Below are 19983 nucleotides of genomic sequence, written 5' to 3' on the forward strand. Positions count from 1 at the left end.
TTGGAAAACTGGTGACAAGGCAGGGTATTATTAAGAAGGAAACTAAGTGGAGATTGATTTATTCATTATGTATTTTATTTCAGATTATTTAAAAACATTAAACAATGTCTTCATATGCTCTATACATAAATATGAATGTTGATAAACATAGGTAAATGTGAATGTATGTTGAATGTTAGAAAAAGAACATCTAAAAATTTCTTATACTGGATTTGGCTTCAGTTATAGCCATTAAATCCTCATTTATAATTGTTCTATTGAATAAAATAGAAACAAGAAATGCATCCCAATTTGTTTTATTTATCTAATTTGAAGTACACCATGCTTGCATTTCCTTTTAGAGTTCAAGCTCAACTCTGAATATCCTATTCCCACTTTCGGTAACACCCTTGAGCATCCACAGTTGTGATTATCGATTTGGGTTTTGAAAGCTGCAACTTAATGGACACATATTAAAAGATATTCCAGGTGATATATATTAAGCTCAACAATCTCTAGTGTGGCATGCTCCCAAAGTTTTTTTATACTATTCTTTTGAAAACTATCAGAGGTTTGTAATGCATGTGCTTAGGATGTATTACAAAAATCTTCAAAGCCCAAGTTGATATTTTGTGATTTGGCTAAGCAAAAATGAAAGGTGGGGGAGGAGGCTAAGAAGTACAGTTTGATAAAAAATTCCTAACACCTTTTTGCTTTAAAAATCACAAAATATCATTTAATATAAATTTGTTTAGACAACTTTTTCACGCCATACTTGGGACTGTTGTGCTTGAATATATCCTTGCATTTGTCCTTTATTAATACAATTGGTCTATATTTGCTTATTTGTTTTGGCCAGAGGCTATGTGTGAATGTTCTAACTGCATGAATTCTTTTGTGATCTTTGATTAGTTTGTTTAGTCAAAACCACAGCATTTATTTGAGTTGTTAGCAATTAGTATTTTTGTTGTTGTTGTGTAGAAGTAATCGTTAATTTTTTAATGTGAATATCAAAATCGGGGCATGGAAGGAAAGTGCAGTTTATGCAGTGAGGATCTTTTATTTTTAAATAGAAAATCTTTGTTACATTTATTTTCTTTCAGGAAACCAACTGCCTTGGTCAATTTTGAAATTGCTTATGTGTGTATAAATGAATATTTGTGTTCTTCCCCTTATTTTCAAAATTTGCTGTTGTCAAACTTTTATTCATCTGCTAAGTTTTATGTTTATATACTAGGATCTAAAAGAAAAAGAGAACGATGAGCTTGATATTCAGTTGAAAGTATTTGATGAGAACAAAGAGGACGACTTAACTGAATTATCCCATCGTCTCAATGATATTCGAGCAGAAATGGAATATCCTTTGACAACCCCAAAATAATTTTGTGCATATCATGAAAAAGGGATTTGTGGGTAATTTGGGGGACCATTATTAGAATTCTTCTCTGCCAGCCAAGATTGTATCCGTGTATTTACAATGGAATCTTGTTCTGATGTTGTCCTGGACATTTATGCTGAGGAGCTGTTAGACTCTCTTGATGGTGTGTACAGACTACATTGAAATCTAGATAGTGGCTCAATGTATTATAGGGATATTCTGCTCACTAGTCTTGAATAGACAAGTATAACTTACATATAAGAATGAGGAAAAGTCCACAGAGTTCCTTTGTGACTATAGGTAATATGGTTTTTCAATTTATTAAATGGTACTCCAGTGAGAGATATCAGTCCATTGAAATAAATGTCTTATTCTCTATCTGATATCTGTTTTCTTTAGTAGTAATAAAAATATTTAGATACAATAGTAATTGACTCCATCAAGGCTATGTCATAGAAGGATCTGGGTCAAATACAGCTAGATTATAATCTTTCCTTGGCATGGACATGTGAAATGATTTTTGACACAAGACATGGTTGTCATAGCACTGTTGACCATTTGCTTCACATGCATTGAATTTCTTACTCATGGATTCTGGGAAGTTGGGAAATCTTCAGAACCATAGTGACCTTTGAGCTGGACTTTTTCCCAGTGATATGTTCTCTTCCCTGTAAAAAAGCTGTGGTTATATTCCCTTCCTTGACATTCCCAGAGTATTTTGTTTGTTCTGTTTTATTTATGTACACTTCTCTGCTCCTGTGAGATTGAGGGCAGAAATGTTATGTTTCATTTTTTCCTCCAATGCACCTATCAAAGTAATATAAAGATAAGTGTGTATTTAATGAATAAAAATTTATTATTATGAGGAATAAGTTCTAATCCAAGTTTTAGTGATACATGTCTGCACTAGCTTGTCTAATATTAAATGCTTTTTATATCAATTAATAAATATCTTGCTTTTTATAGATTTCCCTTATAACCAAATGTCACTGTATAGCTATTATTGGATTCATTCTGTAGCCATTTAAGGGACCTTATGATACTTTAACACAAACCTCTTACGTGGGTCTAAGAAGTAATCCATCATATACTTAATTCTACTTCAGAGAAAATGTTGACATTTCAAGTTATTTTTAGGGTGTTGGATTACATCTTGTCTTTTACCTTTATTTTCAATCGATTTTCTAGGTCTTCACTTTTGTTATGAAACTGAATTCATTCTTGAAATGTTTTCTCCTTCACTAAAAGCACCTGCACTTCCACTTTATTCCTAAGAAAAATATATTTTAACCTCCTTTGTCTTTACTCTCCCAACTTCTTTCAAACCGTGAACAACAAATGAACCCAAATAATAATTTCATATTTAGTATTTTATCTACGTAAAATAAAACTGCTTTTTTGATCTTTTAGTAGTTTAAAGCATGCTCATTTGCCTTCTATCTTATATGGCATTGAAAATACAGTAGTAGTGGTTTGTATGGATAATGTAGGCCCACTTTGAAAACCACAGGGACATCAAGATGAAATCATTTTCATTGATGGCATTGCTGTTCTAATGGTACCAACCATAATCTGTACTTCAAAATATAATGAATTAATTATTATTCAAGCTTTTGACAGCCAAGTCATCTTGGAAATGCTCTTTAGGTCTGATTTTCTGGTTAAAAGATTAAAATGATTCCATACAATCATTTTCTTTATGTAAATATTTAAATACTGGACCATGGTGTTGAAGGTTTAGAAATAGTAATAGAAGTAATATGGTAAATGTAGTTTTTAAAAAACTAAGCTGCTTTTGTTATGAGTGAAAATTTCATCAAGAATCTTTGATATTTTTTTCCTTTACTTACTTTTTTACTGATATGAATGAAGTATATCACCTTCTATATAATATGTTGAAAGACACTGCAGCTGAAAATTACTTATTATCCATTCTGCAACACTTTTTGCTCATCAGAAATGATTATTATATCAGGTAAGAGGAAGTTCTAAGAGTAGCATATTTATAATTTAAAATGGATATCAAAGGAATAGAACCTAGGCAATATATGCATATGTACATACATAGGATATAGGAACTTGACTAGGTAACATTTTTTGTGGGGGGGCACCAGGGATTGAACTCAGGGATACTCAACCACTAAACCACATCCCCACATCCCCACATCCAAAGCCCTATTTTGTATTTTATTTAGAGACAGACTCTCATGGAGTTGCTTAGTGCCTTCCTTTTGCTGAGGCTGGCTTTGAACTAGTGATCCTCCTGCCTCAACCTCCTAAGCCACTGGGATTACAGGCAATTGCCACTGGCAGTAACATTTTTAAAAATGTATTTAAAATGAGCCAGAAGAGAGATGTACTTATAAAAATGGCATATCCCAGGAATAGGACTGTTAGTAGCAATGAACCCAATCGAAACTACTGACTCTAATGAATTTCCTTTGCTAGATAATGGTAACACAGAGAGGTGAGACCAAAGATTCTAGGACATTTAAAAATCCTGAACATTTTAATAAGATTTTATGATTATTTCTCTTTTATAGCCTTTATATAGTAATAAATATAATTTAATACCTTTAGAAAATATGTATGCAGGGGCTAGGGATAAAGCTCAGTTTGCAGAGTGGTTGCCTCACCTGCACAGAGTTCTGGGTTCAATCCCCAGCATCACAAACACACACCAACACCAAAAAAAAAAAAAAAAAAAAAAAGCAAATATTTCACTTTCATGTCCATTGATATAAGTTTTCTAAATGAGTCTGATAATAACCCATGAAGTTAAAAGTTTTAGAATTTGGTAACAGGAAATCTGTATGCAAATCAAAGTTATAAAATGGTTTCTGAATGATGGAAATTATTTATTGTCTATTAAACTTGATCTTATATTTAGCTGTTAATTGTCTTCATATTTTAATTTGCATAAAATTTTGACCACCTACATTTTCTGATTTTTCAAAAACTGCTTGATTAAGGGGGAAAACGAAGGCCACCATGAAGCAAGGTTTGGTTGCAACAAAAATGATGGTTTTAGTTCAGTACAGATCAATAATTTGATAGATATCACAACATTACAGAAACATAGAAAAAATGTTAAAATATTAAATTATATGCTATTTTTAAGCAGGAGAGATGCTACTGCATTAACAATGATTTATTGTTTTCTATATTAAATTATGACAGTTAAAGGGATATTGTGCTCTGAGGTGACCAGTTACCTGGGGTAACCATTCATATAAAACTGTTTATTTCTCAGTAAGTATAATGAATGGCAAGTTGCCCACACATTGTTTCCTTTTCATACTGAGAATATCTCTTTGAGGAAGATGTGTAACAAATACTTTTATTCCACTTGAGATTATTAACCTAGTTTCCGAGAGAACAATTATATTTGCCTTATTTACTCAGAGTTGTCAACTAGACTGGGATCATGATCCAGTATTATTTACCATATATCAAATAATGACTTTGGGGGAAAAAAGCTCCAGATATATAATGTATAGTAGTTCTTATTCTTAATCTTATGACTAGCCTCATAACTAAGGATGGAGAAAAACAAATAGAATCTGTTTGAGTTCCTTTTCAAATTTTTTTAGTGGGTTGAGAAGCATTTATTTAGGAATGTTTATGTCATGATTTGTCTATAGTAGTACTTATTACTGATTTTCTCTGCTGAGTTTATTAGCCTCTCCAAAATTCTAAATCTTCTTAAAATTTTAATGCAAAAATTGCCTTTTTTATTTTGTAGTATGAGTGTCATCATTTTTTAAGGCCAGAATTACCTTGATAGATTACAGAATCACCAGATGTTTTAAAACCTTTGACACTTAAAAAAAAATTGGGACTACATCCATGCATATTAAGTGCACATGCTTTTATGAAATGGATCTTTTAAAATATGTTATACAAAAAAAATCTTTGAAATAGTTTGAAACATCAGTGGCTCAGTACAGTTTTGTAAACTGTTGCATGTATCTTAAGGAAAAGTACTGTAGTAAATTTAAGATGTTGCTTGCCCCCTAATACCAAGAAACTCATCACCTATTGAAATTCAGAACTTGTGCATGCCTACAGTAATTTCTGTGTCCATAGATATAGAATAAAGGGGATCATCTTTTTCATTAACTTTAGAAACAATAGTTCAAGCCAACAGATGATGTTTTTAAGTATCTTTGAACACAAGCGTGAATCCCTGCAGACTAGAACATTAAGTCACCAAGTATTTCCATTTGATTATATCACAATGGGTTTGGCACTATAATATCCAGAGCATCTTTCTTTAAGCTTTGGCATATTTTCCAAAGGTAGTGTACTGTAACGGGCTTTCTTTCTTTCTTTTTTAATAGCTCTAAGAAAAGACAATTCTTTTGACACACTAATTCTTTTCTTAAGAAAACTTATTTGTACAAGTAGAAAAAAATTATTCACATATACTTTCTCTCTTTTTCAGGCCACAGTATTATAAAATAATTGAGGAGTGTGTTTCTCAGATAGTGTTGCACTGCAGTGGCATGGACCCAGACTTTAAGTACAGGCAAAGATTAGACATTGATTTTACTCATCTGATAGGTATGGAATATAATCTTTACTGTCCTGTGTGCTTTATATATTCTATATAATGGTACTTTTTAAAAGTAGGTCTCTAATTGAATAACTTCTATTACCATCTGGTGTATCATTATGTCTGTAAGTATCTTATTGCTGTAATTATTAATTATTATGATCATGGAAGTTCTGCCTGTGTGATTAGACCTGTTAACCTATTTGTTAAGTACCAACAGTACTGAACTCAGTTTTAACTCATTGTCCCACAAAAAGGCATTTTATTATAGATGAATTTCTTGCTTTTTGGAAGCATGAAATATTTTAATTTAATATTTTAAATATTTTAATTCAATTTATACTGGTGTCTTTGAAATCATGTGTATAATGGGATATCCTTAGTATTGCTAAAACTTAATAGATAAAATACTCACTTATTTCTGCAACTTAAGACCTTTTTAGGCTATCAAATAACTCAGTTTGTATTTTCTTTTTTTTTTACTTTTTAAAAAATATTTTTATTAGTGATAGATAGACACAGTGACTTTATATTTCATTTATTTTTTATATGGTGTTGAGAATCGAACGCAGTGCTTCACACATGCTAGCCAAGTGCTCTACCACTGAGCCACAACCCCAGCCCTTGGGCAATACTTTTACTAAAAATAATTTATTTTCTGAAACCTAGGTTTAACTGGGGAGTCTGTATTTTTTTTAACTTTTTTTTTTTATTGATTGTTCCAAATATTACAGAGCTCTTGATAAATCATCTTTCATACATTTGACTCTATTGGGTTTTGACCTCCCATTTCTACCCCAAATACAGATAGCAGAATCACATCTGTTACATACTCACATTTTTACATAATGGCATATTAGTGACTGTCTTAATCTGCTACCTTTCCTAACCCCTACTATCCCCCCTCCCCTCCTCTCCCACCTTCCCTCTCTGCCTCCTCAGCTGTTGTTCAATTCTCTCCCTTTTTCCCCCCTCCCCCTTGCCCATCTCTTATACTTTTGTGTATCATTGAAGGTCTCCTACCATTTGCAAATTCTTTCCCTTCTCTTTCCCTTTCTCTCCCCCCATTCGTCTTTGTTTACAGTTAGTCTTTTCCTCATGCTCTTCCTTCCTGTTTTGTTCTTAGTTGCTCTCTTTATATCAAAGGAGACATTTGGCATTTGTTTTTTAGGGCTTGGCTAGCTTCACTTAGCATAATCTGCTCTAATGCCATCCATTTCCCTGCAAATTCTATGATTTTGTCATTTCTTATTGCTGCATAATACTCCATTGTATATAGATGCCACATTTTTTTTTATCCATTCATCTATTGAAGGGCATCTAGGTTGGTTCCACAGTCTAGCTATTGTGAATTGTGCCGCTATAATCATTGATGTGGCCGTATCCCTATAGTGCGCTCTTTTAAGGTCCTCAGGGAATAGTCCGAGAAGGGCTATAGCTGGGTCAAATGGTGGATCCATTCCCAGCTTTCCCAGGAATCTCCATACTGCTTTCCAAATTGGCCTCACCATTTTGCAGTCCCACCAGCAGTGTACAAGTGTACCCTTTTCCCCACATCCTCGCCAACACTTATTGTTGTTTGACTTCATAATGGCTGCCAATCTTACTGGAGTGAGATGGTATCTTAGGGTGGTTTTGATTTGCATTTCTCTGATTGCTACTGATGGTGAGCATTTTTTCATGTACTTGTTGATTGATTGTATGTCCTCCTCTGAGAAATGTCTGTTCAGGTCCTTGGCCCATTTGTTGATTGGATTATTTGTTATCTTATTATTTAATTTTTTGAGTTCTTTGTACATTCTGGAAATTAGGGCTCTATCTGATGTGTGGGGGGTAAAAATTTGTTCCCAGGATGTAGGCTCTCTATTTACCTCTTTTATTGTTTCTCTTGCTGAGAAAAAACTTTTTAGTTTCAGTTTGTATTTTCATAGACATTAGAGTTGCCAAAAATTCTGAGGTCATTATATACATGTATTTGGATTACTGAGGAAATAACTTTATATCATCCTAGACTGCTAATTATCAGTACATTGTAGAATAATCTCAGAAGGATCATGTGAAACTTCCCTCATGAAATATGCTGATATATGGCTTTACAGTTATGCAGTTTTATTTATACCTAATTGAAATCACTATTGCTGAGGTTCAAGCACAAACTCACTTCTAAACAACAGCTGTTGAATGCCAAATATCTATTTTTTTTCACTCCATAGCACAGGGCAGAGTTGTTGGAATGTTCAAACATGTATAACTTAATGTTACTATGTATTCTTTTCTGTTTTGAAATGCAATCCACACTTATTGTAGGAATCTTGAGTCACCACTCACATTACAATTAGTCCCTTTTCAGTTCTGTACATTTCCTTTTGTCTGTTTATCTATGTGCTTGCCTTTCTGCCTGTTCCTCTGCCTGTCTATATGCTGATTTTTCATGGAACATTATATGATGATTTTTTTATGTTAACATTTAAAATGTGACTTTTAATGTCTGTATAGTATTCCGTTGTATCAACTATCATGATTATTTTAATGAGTTCTTACTTATTGTATATCTAGATGGTTTTCATCTGAATTATAAATGAATCTTCACCAGCATTCTTGTATAAAAATGTTTGGCTTTTTCTCGTTATTTTCTTAGGATTAATTGCTGTAAGCACGGGTATGAAATTTCAAAGCCAAATGATTTTCAGAAAGCTTGTGTTATTTGCCTTTGGCCCAGCAATGAATGTGAATGCTGCCCTTAGTTCATATTTTTCACAGAGTTTGTAAACTTAGTTTATTTCACATTTTGTTGAGCAAGTCATAAGGGACTATTTCCAAATCCATGTGTTGGTTTATAACACATTAGGGTCCCTAGTTGGCACACACAATCTATTGCTGATTTTGGATAGCTGGTTTACTGTTCAACAGATATTTGTTTTGTGTAGTGTGTGCCAGGTGCTTACAATTGTATAATGTTTATGAAAAACATTGAGGATGACAAATGAAAGGATCAATTGAGAGAGGATAATCAGATTCATAAACCCATTATGACCTCATCCACATATCATCACTGTAATTGTGAACAGACCTTTAACTTCTTTTTTTTTTTTTTTTTTATTGGTCGTTCATAACATTACATAGTTCTTAATACATCATATTACACGGTTTGATTCAAGTGGATTATGAACTCCCGCTTTTACCCCGTATACAAATTGCTGTATCACATCAGTTACCCTTCCATTGATTGACATATTGCCTTTCTAGTGTCTGATGTATTCTGCTGTCTGTCCTATTGTCTACTATCCCCCCTCCCCTCCCCTCCCCTCCCCTTTTCTCTCTCTACCCCTTCTACTGTAAATCATGTCTTCCATTTGTATTCTCTTGACTTACCCCTCCTTACCTCTTATATGACATTTTGTATAACCCTGAGGATCGCCTTCCATTTCCATGCAATTTCCCTTCTCACTCCCTTTCCCTCCCATCTCTCATCCCTGTTTACTGTACATATTCTTCTCAAGCTCTTCGTCCCTACCCTGTCCTTGTTTACACCCCTTATATCAAAGGAGTCATTTGGTATTTGTTTTTTAAAGATTGACTAGCTTCACTTAGCATAATCTGCTCTAATGCCATCCATTTCCCTCCAAATTCTAAAATTGACAGACCCTTAGCCATGCTAACGAAGAGAAGAAGAGAGAGAACCCAAATTAGTAGCATACGGGATGAAAAAGGCAATATCACAACAGACACTTCAGAAATACAGAAGATAATCAGAAATTACTTTGAATCCTTATACTCCAATAAAATAGAAGATAGTGAAGGCATAGATAAATTCCTTGAGTCCTATGATCTGCCCAGATTGAGCCAGGAGGATATAGACAACCTAAACAGACCAATAACAATAGAGGAAATAGAAGAAACCATCAAAAGACTACCAACTAAGAAAAGCCCAGGACCGGATGGGTATACAGCAGAGTTTTACAAAACCTTTAAAGAGGAACTAACACCAATACTTTTCAAGCTATTTCAGGAAATAGAAAAAGAGGGAGAACTTCCAAATTCATTCTACGACGCCAACATCACCCTGATTCCGAAACCAGACAAAGACACATCAAAGAAGGAAAACTACAGACCAATATCTCTAATGAACCTTGACGCAAAAATCCTCAATAAAATTCTGGCGAATCGGATTCAAATACATATCAAAAAAATTATACATCATGATCAAGTAGGATTCATCCCTGGGATGCAAGGCTGGTTTAATATACGGAAATCAATAAATGTTATTCACCACATCAATAGACTTAAAAATAAGGACCTTTAACTTCTTTAAGTTCCAGCTGCCTCAGTTCTAAAACAGGCAAATCGAATATTTAGGTAGCTCTTGGTTAAAGTCCTTTTTGCGAAGCTGATGAATCCCATGAACCTTTAATTAGAACACACACACACACACACACACACACACAAATACACACAAAAATTATCAAGTGCTTCAAGAACTCCTGGGAATTCTAATAATTTCTTTTTTAAAATAACTTAGACTGAGGTTGCTAAGATTTCTTCTAATTTCACAATTCTGTAAGTCTAGTATCTTTCACAAATTGGATCGGATTTAATCCTTGCGTTAAAATCTCCTGTGTTAGTTTACCTCAGCATTTCTATGACCAAAATACCTGACAAATATAACTTAGAGGAGGAGAAGTTTATTTTGGCTCCTGGTTTTAGAGTGTTATTCCATTGTGTCTCATCTCATTTCTCTACACTCCAGTGTGAGACAGTACATTATGAGGGAAGGGCCCAGAATAGGAAAGAAAGTTGTTCCTCTTTTGCCAGATCAAAAGGTGGTGGGGATGCCAAGGAGTGCAGTGAAGGAGCCATTGGGAAGATGCATGCTTCCAGTGCAGGACCGCATTGACCCATCTCCTCCAGCTATGTCCCACCTGCCTCTGATTACCACCCAGTTAGTTCATCCAAACTAGGATGGCCTGATTAGGTTACATCTCTCATAATCTATAATCATTTTACCTCTGAACAGTCTGAACATTCTTCTATTATTAACATTCTTCTATATACTCTTCTATATAACATTCTTCTATTATTAACATTCTTCTATATATTCTTCTATATATCATTCTCCTACTATTACCTATTAAGGTAGAAGTATTAACATAGTTTGGAGTTGGGGAGCCTCATATCCAAACCATAACATCTCCAATGCCTTCCTATTCAAATTCAAAGTAAAAATCATTTCCAAGTATGGCTAACACAGCATGGGTGTGGCCTTCCCCTTTGACCTAAGAACCTAGTGCTTTTCTTCTTTGTTGCTTTGCTCCACACACACATTTAAAAAAAGAAAAAGAAAAACTGTATTGAGATAAATGTGACATATTGAAAAATACCTATATTCTAAGTATTCAATCTGACAAATATTGAGACATGTATACTTAAAAATCATCAGAAAATCCAGATAATAAACATCACTATTACTCATTAATGTTTCTGCATACTTTTAATCCCTCCTTTTGCCTTCTACCTGTCCTTATTCTAAGAAAGTCACTGATCTCTCATTACTTTCTCTTACTAGTTTCATTTTCTAAAGTTTTAAAAATTTTGAAAATTTGTTCATCTTCTAATATTTTTATATAAATAGAAGCACATAGCATGTACTCTTTGATTCAATATAATTATTTTAAGATTTATCCTAATGTTGCATTGCATGTATCAATAGTTCATTCTTTTTTATCACTGAGTACTATTGCAGAATATGGATATATGAAAATTTATTTGTACATATATTTGTTGATGATCATTTAGTTTCCAGTTTTTATATATTATAAATAAATCTGTTATAAACATTCATATAAAAGTCTTGGTACAGACATATTTTCATTTTTGGGGGTGGGATTGAATACATAGATGTGGAATGGCTAGGTATTATAGACTTTTTATGTATTTATGAAAAATACAATTTTGCCCCAAAGAAATACATTCATTACTTATAGCTTGAAGTACTTGATTGGACCTGAGAAGTTTTAAGTTTGTTTCCCTATGTTCATGGCACATTTTGTACCATATTAAAAGTTATTTTAAATTGTTCACTGGAAAGCATGAAGTAATGAATGTGACTTTTGTCTCCCCCCTTCAGCATTTTTTGAAGGATCATCTTGAGTCTTTATGATCTTAAGTTTGAGATCTTTGCCACCTGTTTACCCAAAGTCAAATACAAATTTTTTTAACAATTCTATAATTGTATAAGTTGAAACATAATTAAATATCTTTATAACAATGGTAAGTTAGTCAGATATATTTATAGATGCTTGGTTTTGTGCTTTAGAATGCCATCATTCAATTCAGTTAGTTTGACCAAGAAAAGTGTCATGTTTGTTTGATATATGGTATAGGTTAGTTTCTCTTTAATAGCAACTGGCATTGAAATGATAGTGTGGGGTTGGTGTTGTAACTCAGTGGAAGGGTGCTTGCTTAGCATGTGTGAGGCATTGGTTTGATTCTTAGCACCATGTATAAATAAATAAATAAAAATAAAGATCCATCGACAACAAAAAATATTAAAATGAAATGATAGTGTGCATAGAATTATAGGCTGGCAGCTACCTTTGGGCTAGAGATCTCATGCTATAATTTCTAATTATTTCTGATAAATCTTACTAGATTCTTGTGTGAACAAGGCAAAAGTTGAAGAAAGTGAACAAAAAGCAATGGAATTTTCAAAGAAGGTAAGGCTTATAAAATATTAGCCTAATTGTCAAATTAATCAGCATGTTGTCTACTTTGTTTCTTTATATGAAATCTGATAACTGTTGTTTCAGTTTTATAGTACTTTATATCTCAGGATTCAAATGAAACAACAGAATATTGATTTATTTCCTGATAGGGTAAGGACATTACTCTTCCCTTCTCATCACCTTGAAAACACTATCCATATTATACTAAAGTGATAAGAAAAATTCAGCTGCTGAAAGGACATATTTAGAAACATTCAACCAAAATAAAATGTCTCATTGCTTTCCTGTATCTCTTACTTAAAATAGGTATCATTTTGGAGAACTAGGAGATATTTTACTGGTTTTTAAAGCTACTGTCTTTAAGTCAGTGTTGTTTATAGCAATAGAAAGTTGTAGTGTTCTCTTTCTCTGTCTCTTCTTAGACTTAGCTTCTTTAATTTTGTAATTGCCACTTGTTAGAGGATGCTGCTACTTCATGTAGTCTTGGTGGAATCTCACAGTGCCCTTTCTTTCTGTGCTAATGCCTTATGTAAATGTCTTTGAATAATGCCAAAATTATGAACATCTTAATTTTATTTAGACCTAAGATTACCTTTTCATTGTTTCCTATAAGCATAGTTACCATTTAATTATTTTATACCAAGTTTCTTCCTTCCTTTCTGCTTTCTTTCCCTCCTTTTTGTTCTAGATCCTGTTAAAAGTTGGTGTAGTGTTTCTTCTTGTTGGGTGCAGGGAAGACCAAAGCACAAGTCTAAAAGCTCTCCAGTTTTCTGCCTTCTGACAGCAAGATAAAGTGTTTACATATTGCTGTCTCTCCAAAGTTATGACTTACCTTGGAGATTAAATAATCACTTTTGCTATCACTCTAGAAATTATAGAGTTACTTCAGGGCATCTGAAGAAATGACTTAGCTCTCTCAGTTACTAGAATAGATTTTAAGAGCTTGAGCATAAAATGTTTGTGTGAAGCTGTCATTTTTATTGGTGAATGAAAATGTGTGCTTTTTGATTAATAGACCTTTATATTTTTGATGTTCTTGTTTTAAGTAGCACACTTTAAATTCCTTTTGAAAATCTTAGAATCTCCTTAGTTTTTGGCTGGTATTGTGATTAGACATCATGAGAAAAGTAAATTTTGAATATCTTTCTAGTGAAGCTTTCTATATGCACATAATATGGGGAAGGGGGTCCTGAAATTATGGAAATTTTAGTGTTCGATGCTTTAGTCTCATTGCCAACATTTAGAATAGGAAGGTGTGGAGATAACCCATTGGTTATCTACATGCATTCTTTTGTTCTGGTTCATCTTGAGAGACAATATAAAGCAGGTTTTTAAAAAAGTGTTTGAATGAGAGGCACTAATTGTAAGATCTGATTAACAGCTTTTCCACTAATTAGCTGTGACTTGAAACCATTTACTCTCTTTGGATCTTAGTCTCTTCATCATTAAAAGGAAAGGATAAGATTAGTTGACTTGTAAGAAGACCTCTTTCAGCTCACATATTTCAGTCTTCTGCGATTCCTTTAAAAATAAAAGTAGAGACATTGTGTGCCTCTTTTCAGATGTATTTATAAACAATTCAGAGGAAGAAGATGTGTACAGTGTGTTTGTGTAGATACATGTTTGGACCAGCTTCTATGGAGCACATAGGAGATGAGAGTATAGCTTCAGAGAAATCTTAACATGTATGATAGTGATGGCAAGCAATCTTACATTCAAGAATCTCCATCTTCTTGGTGAACTGGGAAACAAGTCATTGAAGGATCCTTCACCCTAGGTACCTGGAGTGCTTTTGAAATGTAAAGATAATAGAGATTTTGAGCAGCTTCTATGGAGCATTTTTCAGGCATTCAACTAGAGGTGATAAAAGTATTACCAAATAATATTTCAGGTTTGATGTAAATATTATTATTATCCAGTCTGTCCAGCATTCTTTCTTTAGACTTAAGATCACAATGGCATTCTAGAATATCCAAAGATCAAATCTGCTATGAGGGTGAATATTTATTACAGTGAACATACTTTTGTATTGTTCCACAAACTATAAAGACAGCTTTGGGCAGTAAAAGATATTATTTATAGAAACAGAAATAACATTGTTGGAATAATGTGTAGATCTATATAATGACTTCAGGTGACATTGGCAATAAAAGGCAAATAAAATATTCTGTAGCCGAATGAAGGCAGTATGCACAATAAACTGTAGGCTGTTGTGGGCCGGCTTAAGAGTTCTGACTGAGGCACAGACTGGGGCAGGATGCAGCAAATTAATATTCACTATGTAGACAGTTTCTTTGGCTTAGTCTATGTATCTTAACCTCTCATGTTTCCCTCTTGTAACATCTCATAGAAGTATTTTGGTTAACCATTTGGCCGAGAATGGTATATAACATATCATTCTACTATAAGATTTTGTATAGTACCACTTTTTGGATACTAGAAAATTAAGATTTGATAGAAACATTCCAGTTTGTATTCATGTACATTCATTTGTGGATTCTAAAAGTGCAATACCTTTTCAAGATTAAATACATTTAAGGAATTGAAATTCTTTGCTGGCATACTTTTAGATTCCATTTTCAAATTCACTAAACTTAATACTATGGGATGAAACAGTAATTATAAAATCAACATTTTAATAACAAAGCAAGAAATGTGTCTATTATACAGGAAGAAAGAATTCTCAGTTCAACCTTTTCTTTTGTATTTGTTTTTCAAAAGTGAAAATGGGTTTCCTTACCCCTCATATTTCTTCTTTACTCTCCAAAGTTAGAGCCTCATCCTAACATGGATACTTAATTATCATGAAAATAAACAAGAGCTTTGATTTTCTAAGTGACCTGGAAATTCATATAGGAAAGAACACTCTAGTTATTTACTATATAATGTTTAAAGCTTTCTGAAAAGTATATTATTAACTCTACATTTATGGTGGTGATCATTGCAGTTTGATGAAGAATTCACAGCTCGACAGGAAGCTCAAGCTGAACTTCAAAAACGAGAAGAAAAAATCAAAGAACTTGAAACAGAAATCCAGCTACTTCGAATCCAGGTAATGAACAAGATATAGACTTTGTGTCATGTCACAGTGAGTTTGATGGTAGAAAATTATCTTGTAAGAAAGAAGGAAAAATTGTAACTGGAAGTGGACTTTTTTTTTGGCAGTTTCACATTTTAGTTGAAATAAACATACAGATTTGATTTTTGTGAACAATAAATCATTTTAGTATTTGGAAAAAATAAGGTATGAGATGCTCAAAGTGCCCTGCATATTTTAAACAAAATGTTATATGAGCAAAACTGTTTTTGAGATAAAATTTTCATGATTGAAAAATTGCATGGTATTTTCTTTCAAAAAGAATATGAAAATGCTCATTAATTTTAATTATCCCAAAAGATTCTTACGGTCTCTTTAATTCCAGATTGTCATCATTTCAACCTGTACACTCAGAAAAATGAGAAATTATATCCCATCTGATTCAAATGTAAAAAAAAAAAAAAAAAAACCTGTACACTTTACATTTCCACCTACATTCCCTAGGATGAAAACTTCCCATATGCACTTAAAGTCTTAATTAGGGTCTCTAAAGTTTTAGAATTGATTAAGTACTCTCTTTAACATGCTTTATGTCTCAAATGAATATTAAGAAATTGAAGAACATGCCTTTAGTTAGTGAATGTTTGGTCAGTGTTGGTTGATTAACTGGACAAGGTCTGGTTTTATCCTTCTACTAAAAATATTTAAGTGAGTAGTAACCTGCAAAGTACCCAATGTGATAATCTTTTTCTATCCATAGTCTACATCACATATCCCTAATATTTGATCATTTCTTTTCACTGAATCATCTCTCTTCCCTCTGTACCATCTGACTTCCCTTTTGAAATGTCTGAGGACTTTTTCTCTTTATTTTTTCATTCTCCAAATGAAAGTGTTCTGTCTTCTGTAATTTTTCTCTGTATATTCTTGTTCAAAATTCCATTCAACATCATATATTCAAATATCACCTTTTATTAGGTGTCAGATCTTTTTTTGTTCTTATCTTGCTTTAGGATTATGTTTTGATGCTGTTTTTTCTTTTTTAATTGGTGCATTATAGTTATATAGAATCATGAAATTCATTGATACACATTTGTGGACATAATATAATGGTATAATTTGATCAGTTTTATTCCTAGTACCTCCCCTTTCCCTCTCCCCCTCCCTCCTCCTGGTCTCCTTTTGTCTGTTCTCATTATCTCCCTTCATGAAATCCCTATCCTAACTTTATTTTCCTTCTTCCTCTATTACTTCTATATATGATAGAAAATATACAACTCTTGACTTTCTGAGTTTGGCTTATTTTGTTATACATAATGCCCACAAGATCTATTCATTTTTTTGAAAATAACATAATTTCATTTTTTATGACTTAATACAACTTGATTATGCATAGATACCACATTTTCTTTATCTATTTCTCCATTGATAGATATCTAGAATAGTTCCGTGATTTGGCTGTGGTGAATTGTGCTGCTATAAACACTTACATGCATATAGCACTATAGTATGCTGACTTTAATTCTTTTTTTAAAAACATTTATTTTTTTTAGAAGTATTTGGACACAATACCTTTATTTTTTTTATTTTTATGTGGTGCTGAGGATCCATCCCAGGGCCTCACCCATGCTAGACGAGTGTTCTGCTGAGCCACAATCCCAGCCCCCTGACTTTAATTCTTTAGGATAAAAACAAAAGGGTGTTATAGCTGGGTCCTTTGGTGATTCTATTTCTAGTCTTTTGAGGAACCTCCTTACTGATTTCTTTAGTAGTTTTATTAGTTTACAATCTTACCAACAGTGTGAAAGTATTCCTTTTGCCCCATATCCTCTCTAGCATTTATTATTTTATGTATTCTTGATGGCCTCCATTCTAAATGGAGGGAGATAAAATGTCATTGTAGTTTTGATTTGCATTTTCCCCTAACAATGTTGAACCTTTTTAAAAATATATTGTTGGCCATTGTGTTTCCTCTTTTTGAGAAGTATCCATTTAATTCAGTTTCCTACTTATTGATTTTTTTCGGTTTTAAACTTTTTGAGTCAGGATATGAACCTTTTGTTGGAAGAGTAGCCAGCAAAGATTTTTCTCCCATTATGCCCTCTCACCATAACCTTAGTTGTCTCCTGTATTTCACAGAAGCTTTTTAATTTGATGCCATCCCATTTATTAATTCATTATATTTTTTCATGACCTTTATGAGTCTTTTTGAGAAAGGTATTTGTGCTTATATGTTGGAGTATTGACCCTATATATTCTTCGGTCAGGAAAACAGCTGTTTTGGATCAAGTATATCTTAGTTGTAATTCATACAACTCTAATCACAAGTGATTTTTCTTTGCCCATGTTTTATAAATTCTCTAGCCTCAGTATTTTCTTCTTGGAGAGGTTCATTCCCAGCAGTGTAAATCTAAGTCAGCATAACAGACCAAAGAACTGGAGTGAGAGAATACAGAACTTTTTGGGATATTTCCATCTACCAGGCAGTTCATTACAATCAGGTTACTAAGACCAAAATGTTCCCAATTTCATTTAAATCTACATAGGAAATAGTTATGTAACAAAGACTTGGTTTTTCCAATGTGAATGTTAGCACTGGTACTGAAGTTCAAATACAAGGGTTCTCTGTTGGAGTTAAACATCTCCTTTAGCTTCAGCTTTGGACCCTGTCATGTGGTATATTTCACTAGATCCTTCTTTCCTCTGCTGTTTCAAGAGGCAAAGCAAAGCTCTTGGAGCAATCATGAGCTAACTTCAGGCATAGGAGCCACTTTCTTCCAGACCAGTCAAGCAAGTCACTTGAGTTCTTTTTAAAATTTCCAGCTCTTGATTAGCAGTCTTTATAGGAAGGTCCTGCTGCATATAGAAATCAGACCTAGTATCCATGATTTCCTCTTTTCCTCAAACTAGCCTGGTACCCATTTTATTTGTTTAAATTTTACCACCATTTTTGAAGATAGTGAAGTGGGAGTTTTCTTTAACTTTGCCCTGTTCCACCTGTAGCAAAGTAACCTACTCACCATTTTTTGTCATTTTTTTTTCTCTTCCTTTTTGCACCAAATCCCAGAACCGGTCAGATCCACTCTCAATATATCTTGCCTGGACTATTATAATTGTTTTCTAATTTTTCTCCCTTGTCTATATTTTATTCCACTTCAAATTTATCCTTTATGTTAGTGGTAAATTAATCTTCCTGAAACACTGCCATGATTATTATCATTCCAGCTTTAGTATGTTCAGTGGTTGCCTGTTATCATCAGGATTAAGTAAAATCTCCTTACCAGGAATTTTAAGCCCTTCTGGCATGGGCTCCCTTGTTCCCCTTTGTACTCTAGGCTCTGATTGCTCCCTTAAATATAGTCTCTTTTGTAGCTAAGTTAATATTCCTTCCTTCATATTTGCAACTTCTTGTCTCCATACTTTTCTTCCTGCTATAATTTCTCAGATTTAGTTAGAGAGATGTTGATTTTTTAATCAGGAAAACATTTCATAGTCCACTAAATTGAGTACACATGAAATTGTCTCTTGGTAATTTACAATATTCATTAATATTAAACGGATATAAGAAGTCCTACACTGGAGAAACTGTATACCTCTTTTTTTTTTATTGTTGGTCGTTAAAAACATTACATAGTTCTTAATACATCGTATTTCACAGTTTGATTCAAGTGGGTTATGAACTCCCAATTTTACCCTGTATACAGATTGCTGTATCACATCAGTTACCCTTCCATTTATTGACATAATGCCTTTCTAGTGTCTGATGTATTCTGCTGTCTGTCCTATTCTCTACTATCCCCCCTCCCCTCCCCTCCCCTCCCCTTTTCTCTCTCTACCCCTTCTACTGTAAATCATTTCTTCCATTTGTATTATCTTGTCTTACCCCTCCTTTCCTCTTATATGTCATTTTGTATAACCCTGAGGATCGCCTTCCATTTCCATGCAATTTCCCTTCTCACTTCCTTTCCCTCCCACCTATCAACCCTGTTAATGTAAATCTTCTTCTCAAGCTCTTCGTCCCTACCCTGTCCTTGTTTCCTCCCCTTATATCAAAGGAGTCATTTGGTATTTGTTTTTTAAAGATTGACTAGCTTCACTTAACATAATCTGCTCTAATGCCATCCATTTCCCTCCAAATTCTATGATTTTGTCATTTTTTAGTGCAGAGTAATACTCCATTGTGTATAAATGCCACATTTTTTTATCCATTCATCTATTGAAGGGCATCTAGGCTGATTCCACAATCTTGCTATCGTGAATTGTGCTGCTATGAACATCGATGTAGCAGTGTCCCTGTAGCATGCTCTTA

General features: G+C 33.4%; 1 protein-coding gene across 1 annotated transcript in view; it reads left to right on the plus strand.

Annotated features, from left to right (window-relative positions):
- Window positions 1-19983, plus strand: part of Diaph2 (diaphanous related formin 2) — an 821535-nt gene that overhangs the window by 229725 nt on the left and 571827 nt on the right. Inside the window, exons 12-16 of the mRNA XM_077793878.1 lie at window positions 1217-1335; window positions 3216-3332; window positions 5805-5923; window positions 12564-12628; window positions 15585-15689. Coding sequence (XP_077650004.1) covers window positions 1217-1335; window positions 3216-3332; window positions 5805-5923; window positions 12564-12628; window positions 15585-15689 — 525 coding nt within the window. The remainder of the gene's footprint in view (window positions 1-1216; window positions 1336-3215; window positions 3333-5804; window positions 5924-12563; window positions 12629-15584; window positions 15690-19983) is intronic.

This window comes from Urocitellus parryii, chromosome X (assembly GCF_045843805.1).
Source record: "Urocitellus parryii isolate mUroPar1 chromosome X, mUroPar1.hap1, whole genome shotgun sequence".
NCBI lineage: Eukaryota > Metazoa > Chordata > Mammalia > Rodentia > Sciuridae > Urocitellus > Urocitellus parryii.